The 8,238-nt window shown below is 39.1% G+C and overlaps 1 protein-coding gene across 1 annotated transcript in view; it reads left to right on the top strand.

Moving 5' to 3' along the window:
• ART3 (ADP-ribosyltransferase 3 (inactive)) overlaps positions 1 to 8,238 on the top strand; it is a 35,800-nt gene that overhangs the window by 19,590 nt on the left and 7,972 nt on the right. Inside the window, exons 4-9 of the mRNA XM_019623487.1 lie at positions 936 to 968; positions 1,903 to 1,929; positions 2,910 to 2,939; positions 5,194 to 5,226; positions 5,821 to 5,853; positions 6,632 to 6,649. Coding sequence (XP_019479032.1) covers positions 936 to 968; positions 1,903 to 1,929; positions 2,910 to 2,939; positions 5,194 to 5,226; positions 5,821 to 5,853; positions 6,632 to 6,649 — 174 coding nt within the window. The remainder of the gene's footprint in view (positions 1 to 935; positions 969 to 1,902; positions 1,930 to 2,909; positions 2,940 to 5,193; positions 5,227 to 5,820; positions 5,854 to 6,631; positions 6,650 to 8,238) is intronic.

Below are 8,238 nucleotides of genomic sequence, written 5' to 3'. Positions count from 1 at the left end.
AAGTGGAGCAGGATTTGAGAAAAGATTATAGAAGAGAACATTTCTCATAGTGAAGCCAGGCCTCTCAGAGACTCCCACATTTTAGATGGAAAGATTCCTCCTCAGATAACTGAACTTGATTAGACCAGTGAGTTAGCCAGGCGTAGAGAAGAACAGGTCATCTAGTGGCCTTCGAGTGGCATTCTAGAAAAACCCTTCATGGCTCATACTGGGACCAAACCTGAATACCCTGTCACTGACCCTCTGGCCCTAATTGCTGGCTGTGGGCAGGCTGGCAGACTCCCCTTTATGTCAAGGCTCAGGGGGATCACTGCAGCAATGATGAGTTTTTCTAGGGCATCACCAGCAAGAAGGGTTAGGTCCTTATAAAGCTATACTTTTTCCAAAAATTTTATCTCTCCTTAAGTACAGATCAGGGCTCTGGGGCAGACCAACTTTCTCTGTATGAATGTGAAGGACCTTTGCTCTTGTATTCTAGGGCATTGAAGCTCTGATTGAGAATCTTTTTCTACAGTGGATAGCAATTGTCATAGGCAGGGAATAGGTTTGCTGTTGAGGACTTTGAGTATCTGAAGAGATTAATTGAACAGACAGGTACATTTTCTCCTAACTTTTGCAAACTAATCATAGAAGAGAACATTAAGTATTAGCTTTGGATGGGCCTTTGGAGGTCATTTGTAGCAATCTCGCAGCAACAGATACAGGCAAGGAAGCTGAATTCCAGGACTGTTAGATATTTTATCCAAGATCATACTGGTTTTGGTAGCTGTAATATGAATACAAAAATGTAATTGTTCTGCAATTTGCATCCCACTAAATTATGACTCTGATAGACTAGGAGCTGACAGATTAATTACCAATAGCCACAGATCAATTTTAAATCTTTACTACGGTACATTGTATCTAACTAATACAGCTTTATCTTTATGTTTCAGGACTAAAAACTGCGAATTGTGTTGAGAACATGGGTAAGATATGCTTTAAAGCATTATCTCTGTAATGAGAATTTTATCAATGTTATTGCTCACAAATATGGGTCAGAGCCACCCCACCATACTGTCATACTGTCATTTGTCAGCCATCACTTTCTCAAGGCTGAGTTGTGCTACTTCTACTGCCTTTTCAGGTGGAGGACCCAGGAGCCTTTGCTGGTTGCGTCCCTCCCCCATCCTGCCCCCAGCCTTGCCTGTGGCCGTTCTCTCAAACACTGCATTTGCCCTGGGCATGTAGGGACCATGCCACTCTCACCCTAGCTTATCCTTACAGGAGCTTAAGGACTCCTGAATGCCCCGACGTGGCTCTCATATGCAGAGCTAGACTTAAAACCCTGTGTTTTGATATCTTAGGAAATAAAAGTTGGGAGATTAATGAAGGAATATAGTGAACATGGCTTAAGGTGGGAGCCTAGAGGGACAGAATGGTAATGTGTGGTCTGTCTCAGTTTCCTTGGGGAAAAATAGGATGTAACAAAAGGTAGTCTTTCTTAGAGGATCATGGGAAAGATTTGGGTTGGTAAACAGGAATTCTAAGAGTATTCAGGAATAGCATTATCAAATAGGCCCAACAGATTTGAACCAAAGGTACCAGAAAATACTTTGGGCTGATGCATGCTTTGGGTGGATTTTTTTGAAGATTTCCTTATTTAAAAGTTTGAAAGTAAGGGTCCACTTCTAGCTGTCTTTTTGGCTAAATTTTCTATGAATTCTTCATGTAATTAAAATGAATCCACATCTATTTGTTTTTGAGATTGAATTTTTATATTTCTCCTCTCACCATATTTTGTACATATCTTAAATGTAAGCCAACTCTAGTTTTTATCATTAATAAATGTTTAAAAATAGACTGAACCTGACATTCACATCTAAGCACATATTATATAATGAAAACATGTTTGTATTTCAGAATATTTTCAACCCATCTCCAGCCCTGGTAAGTGCGCTCTCATTTTTAAAAAGAATCCTTACATGGATGTTAAGTAGCTCTTTCTTATTTAGCAAATTCAATTCTTAGCTGAAGAAAGAGTACTTTGCAGATATGAAGGAGTAATTGGCAGATAAGGGTGGGGGGAGAGAGAATCTATTCTGGGGAAATATGCCTCTTGAAAAATGAAAGGATTTGCTCTCTGGAGAATTGAACAATATGGAAATATTCTAGGGAATGAGGTTAGTGGGACCGGAATAGCTAGTTGCTCCTGAAAGGTCTGAGGACTCTATATTCAGTCCTTGAGCTTACTTAGCCTGTGTGATACCATTTAGGTGCAAGTAGAAAAGTTAGTCATTTGTACCTTTTAAATGTGATAATTTTGGTACCATTTGACTAAATCATGTGGGTTTGATGCTTTTCTTCCCCCCCTAAATTTCCATTTATGGTGACATGGCCCAAATCACTTGTTTGCATTTGAGTTCCTTATTATGTGTTTGGCCCAAGTCGCTACAATAAGATTTTCTTTATTGAAGAGAGAAAGGTATCTGGCTTTCCCTTAAGTATGCAATTTACTTGATATGTGGAAGATAATTTCCTTTCTTTATGTGAAGCATTTCATGCCCCTGAGGACTTGCTTAGTAACACTTCTTACTGGCCCATTGCAGTGACAAGTTTTACTGGTCACTTTACAGGGACCTCAGCTAACTCTTCAAGACAGACGTTTTTCTAGTTTACTGAGACCCCCAGGAGACTTGCTGTATGTGACGGCTCTTCTTAGTAGAGGGGCCAGAGGAGGGTTCCAGCCCTATTAGCCAAAGTGCATTTAGACTCTGGCTGACGCCTAAATTTAGTAGCATTAATTTGCTGGACATACCAAGTGGTTCTTTATGGCCATATTACCTGAAAATAGTTTTGCTGTAACTGTAGTAACTCTCAATGATTTTATTCTATCATTAAAACTGAAAAGTTTCTTTTTTATAATTTAGGTGATAAAAGCCAGAAGCTTGAAGAGCCTGGTAAGATATTTTCATAAATTCTGGGCACTTCCGTTTGTAAGACAGTTCCCTTGGGGGTGGAGGCAGGTGGCATGGCCTAGTAAGGAACAGTGGGAAGAGGGCAGAACCCAGTTTAGCTTACTAATTTGCTATATCAGAGACCCTTCTGAGTTTCAGGTAGACTTCTTCATAAAGATGACACGACAGTTCTCTGTGTCTCCTGAACGAGACCAGCTCGCTCAACCGAATACCCCTGGCTCGTCAGCCAGGAGCTTACCGAAAGGGTACCTGAAAGGATTGGGTGGGAGATGAGAAATAAAGAGAATAAAGACAAAAGCTGGGGACAGGAGGTCCACTCAGTGCTGATGGCAGAGAGTGGCCTCGTTTATTGTTTGTATACAGCTTTTATAGCAAAAGTAGCTTTTCTTAGGTAGGGGGCTTTGGGAGCAATCTCCCTAAAGCGAGACAAAACACAGCAAGCAGAAACTGTTAACAGGATGGCCTTCCACTCCGTAACTTTAAAGGTTGTCTGTGACGTTGGCTGTTCTTTCCTCAGGGGCACAGTGGAGATGAGATCTACCCAGCAACCTTCCCCACGCTGCTCCCCAAGGCCTAAGAGCCTGTCAGCTTGCCAGCTGTCAGGCTTAATCCTTACTGCAGCTCTGGTCTGTAACTTTTAAGCTGCTCTCGAGCTGCTCACCCTAACAAGGAGGGCTGTAGCTTGCCAGCTTACAGCCTCAGTGTCCCTGGCTGATCCCAGCTGGCTCCCCACAGTCTCCCAACAATCCTAGGTCATTCCGTGAAGCAGTAAGAGACATGACATGAGGAACTAGCTCTAGAGAACACATTATTTCCTCCTTTTTGCTAGTTGTTACATGGGTAAAGGAAGGTGTGACTAATTATTCCACAAACTCTTGTGACCTAGGGTGTTGGGAAGGCGCATTAAAAAATATGGCACTATCTTTTTCTAAATTAAAATGGTTTTGTGTATTTCTGCTTCCAGCAATCTAACAGATGCTATTAGCTATATCTATTTGATTATTTGGTATATTCCCAAGTACAACTCATTCCCAAGTTTTTGTTGTTGTTTCTTAAAAACTGATATTATTCAAATGTCCACAAGGGTGCTGGGACAGGAACACTCTCATAAATTACTGGTGAGATTATAAATTGGAACTTTACTGGAAGACAGTTTGATAGTATGTAATACTAGCTTTGAAAATGTTCATACCTTTTAACCCAATTATAACACATTTAGATATTTGTCCCAAGGAAATAGTCATAAAGATTTGTGCATAAAATGTGCACAAAAAAATTTACACAGTGTATGGTAGCCAAAATTGTATAACCTTAGTGTCCAACAGTTGGGTATTATTAAATAAGCTAAATTATATCCATATTATAAAACACTAAACTTAAAAATCATTTTTGAAAAATATTTAATGATAAAGTACTTATGTACTTTATAAGTGGCAAATAAAAATAGGAACTAAAATAGCATATAGAAAATATCAGCTTCATTATATCTTCAGTTATAAGATAAATAGGTACTAGGGATGTAATGTACAGTTAACACTGACTATGGTTAACACTGCTGTGTGGTATATTTGAAAGTTGCTAAGAGAGTAGATCCTTATTTAAAAGTTTTCTTTCTCCTTTTTTTGTATCTATATGAGATGATGGATATTAACTAAACTTACTGTGGTAATCATTGTACAGTATATGTAAGTTAAGTCATTATGCTGTATACCTTAAACTTACACAGTGCTCTGTATGTCAATTACAACTCAACACTGGAAAACATGCTAAAAAATGTGTATGTGCTTATATGTATACATAGCAAAGAGATTGAAAGGAAATATACCAAAAATGTTAAGAATGAGTAGTTCTAAGATTTGGGACTAAGAGTAATTTTTAATACTTTCCTGTGTTTTTCCAAGTTATCTGTAGTTATAATGTATTACTTATATAATCAAGAAATTTTATTTTAAAGATATATATCATGAGAGATGTAGGGCAGAGTCTTTGGACTGAATCTTAAAAATAAACAAACCCAGGAGTTGTTTTGCTCAAATCCAGGAGAGGTTCGGAGTCACTGGCCATTATTCTCCCTATGAGTCAGTCAGGCTCCAGTGGGTTAAATCTCCCCTTTACTCTGTCCCTATCTCTCAAAGCTTTTAGAGTTTTCCCCTATAAATAGCCATATAAATATAAGGTTAATTTTCAAGCCAATTGCATTTTTTCACTAAATGGTTCTTCCTATTCTCATCTTTAGAAAAGAAAAGCCAGGAGTCCACTGTGTTACCTGGTAAGTGATTTTTTTCCCCCTGTTTTCTGAGACTAGCTACAAGGTTAGGAGAAGACATGAGGACTCCTGGGACTAAGGACATTACTGGATGTGGAATTTGAAGAATGAGTTAAGCCAGAACAGAGGGAATCCATTTAATTGAGTGCTTGTTATGTGTCATGCAGAGTACTAAGCACTTTTATGATGTATCTCCTTTAATCATCACTTATTACAGTAACCTGCAATGTATTTCTTTTGCATAAATAAGGAATCGAAGGTCAGAGGGGTTAAGAACGCTGCCCAATCATAGAGCTTATATAATAGAACCAAGTGAAGCAGTCTTACACCATTTCATTTAAAAGCCAACGTACTAGGACTACCTTATGAAGGTAAGGTTGGAGACATGCAGGCCCAATCCTGGGAGTTCTTGAAGTCCAGGCTAAGGAGTGTGGGCTTTGTCCAGTTGGAGAATGAAGAGCCATTGAAAGATGTTTTTGTTGTTACTGTTTTCTTTTCCCTTTTTTTAGTCAAAGATGGTGGAGGTATAGACTAAAGGAAGCATTAGCAATGCAGGGTAATTGATTAACAATAACCAATATGCATTTCTGTCTTTAGACATGAAGAGTCATGAACCCATCCAAATACCCGGTAAGACAGCTTTCTGTTTCCTCCCTCGGCCCAAATATGACATAAGCAGGGCGTGGGGACTGAACATGGGCTGTGCAGACAGAGTCAGCTTCATGAAGTCTCTCCTCTGCCATTTTCCTCTGGGTAACTTGTATAAGTCACTCCACTTTCTGCGTCTCGCCTTCCACATCTGTAAAATGAAAAAAACTTCTGTCTCGTAGGACTCATTAAAGTCCTGAGATAAAGTACAGTAAAACCTTGGATTGCGAGTAACTTGTTCTGCAAGTGTTCCGCAAGATGAGCAAACATTTCTAATAAATTTTAACTTGATAAACGAGCGATGTCTTGCAATAATACGTGACGCCGAATGTCACATGACCACAACTGAGCCAATGGTTCTTCTCTCTCTCTTGCTGTGGGATCGTGGGTGATTGTCTCCTGTGCTCAGAGAGGAGATCTTGTCTGCAGAGGAGGAGAAAAAGGCGGAGGAATCCCTCACTTCAAATGAGATTAGGGAAATGTGTAAAATGTGGGAAACAGTGCAAATTTTGTAGAAAAGCACCACCCAAATAAGGCTGTAACAGTGCGAGTGATGAACCTGTTTAACAACAATGCAATGTCACATTTCCCTGAAATCCTCAAAAGGAGGCAAAAGCAAGTGTCATTGGATAGGCTCCTTGTTAAAGTTGCACGAAAAGGAAAAGGTTCCATTGAGCCAATAGAGAGCAGTGATTCCGTTAGTGACAGTGAGAGTGGTCCTACACAATAACCTTCCTCTCTCTTGTCTCTCTCACACCAGCCACGAAGGTTTTCAAAGGTAAGTGCAGGTTAATTTGTTTATTTTTCTTTATATTTTGTATTTTCTTTATTATTTTGTATTACATTAATCATTTTTATATGAATATTTTTGGATTGTGGAACAAATCATCTAAGTTTCCATTATTTCCTATGGGGAAACTCACTTTGATATACAAGTGGTTTGGATTACAAGTATGTTTCTGGAACAAACTGCTCACAAACCAAGCTTTTACTGTACTGGCAAATGAATAGTAGTAAATAGTAGCTGAAAGCTGAAAATCATCATGTGAAAATCTTTTTTCATCTAGGGATAAAAGTGGTACAACCAGATGAAAAACCTGGTACTAAAGAGTCCTTTACCATAATCGTTCAGGGGTTTAGCTAACTAGGTGTCCAGGTGGGGAGGACACCTGGCCTGTATGGCTTCTGACATCCCAGTTTGCAAGTCAGAGGGAAAAAATGTTGAGAACTCCTTTCAGTGTGAGCTGCTATTAAGGCTCTCTGGGCCAAGCAGAGAAAAAGGTACTTGAAACTGGAACAGCTGACTTCCAGCTGCACCTGTCTGCTCCAGCATGCGGTGAGCTGGCTACTGTAGGGAATCTCTTGTCACAGGAATGCATCACCGAAGAGGTGTGTATGAGAACTATACAGCACGGGACCAGCCATTTCCATGCTTCTCACTACACTGCCCGTGTCCTCCCAACAAATAGGCCACTAGGTTTTGCTGGGACTGTTTTATATTGTGTCCGGTGTCCTCTCCTGGAAAGCTGTGTGTAGTGCATGCTTTTTTGTCAGAACATTTACACTGGATCTCATTTAATCCAAGATAAGTATTTTGTCATCTCAGAGATGAGGACATAGAACATAGGAAGGCTAAGGAACCTGTAAAGGCTACAAGGAGACAGCGAGAACTCAAACTTTTCAAGTTGTGTTCACATTCTGTCACACGACACTTGTCTTTCTACCAGATTTAATTATAAAAAATACACCTCTATCCTGGGCTCCTGGAATTGGCATTTGGCATCAAAGCCATGAAAATATGTCAATATTAATATTTCAATACCAGGCACACACTTGGGGGTAGTAGCATAGCAGAGTAATTAGGATAGAGGCTTGGAAATCAGACATTGCTACCCCTGATCACCTCTGGTTTTATGTAAGTTTTGAAGAACATCTGTATAATTCACATAACTACACCTACCTTCTAGAACTGTAAGAAGTAAAGGTGACAATGTAAGTAAAACATCTTGCACAATGCGTGACACATAGTAAACACTCAATAAATGGTGGGTATTAATGTTGTACTTGAGAATCTACAATAAATTCAGTATGTAAAAAAAGTATTTTTGTAATCAAAATTTTAATTGTTCTTTTAATGGAAACTACATGGTTAAAAAAAACATTCAAAGAGTGCAAGTGAGAAAAATTAAAGCCTTTCCCCCCAACCTCAGAACATACCTCTAACCTAATACCCTGTCCCTCAGACCAACTTCCAGAAATAACCAAGTTTGCTTAATCATTTAATCCAATTTTTCTCTTCTGGATAAATAAGTGTACAATGCAACTAACTCAAAATTTGTTTACATTTTATAATATAAAAGTCACAAA

Source organism: Hipposideros armiger, unplaced genomic scaffold (assembly GCF_001890085.2).
Source record: "Hipposideros armiger isolate ML-2016 unplaced genomic scaffold, ASM189008v1 scaffold_552, whole genome shotgun sequence".
In the NCBI taxonomy this organism is placed as follows: domain Eukaryota; kingdom Metazoa; phylum Chordata; class Mammalia; order Chiroptera; family Hipposideridae; genus Hipposideros; species Hipposideros armiger.
Note: the sequence above shows the minus strand (reverse complement) of the source record. Positions and strands in the feature narration are given on the sequence as shown.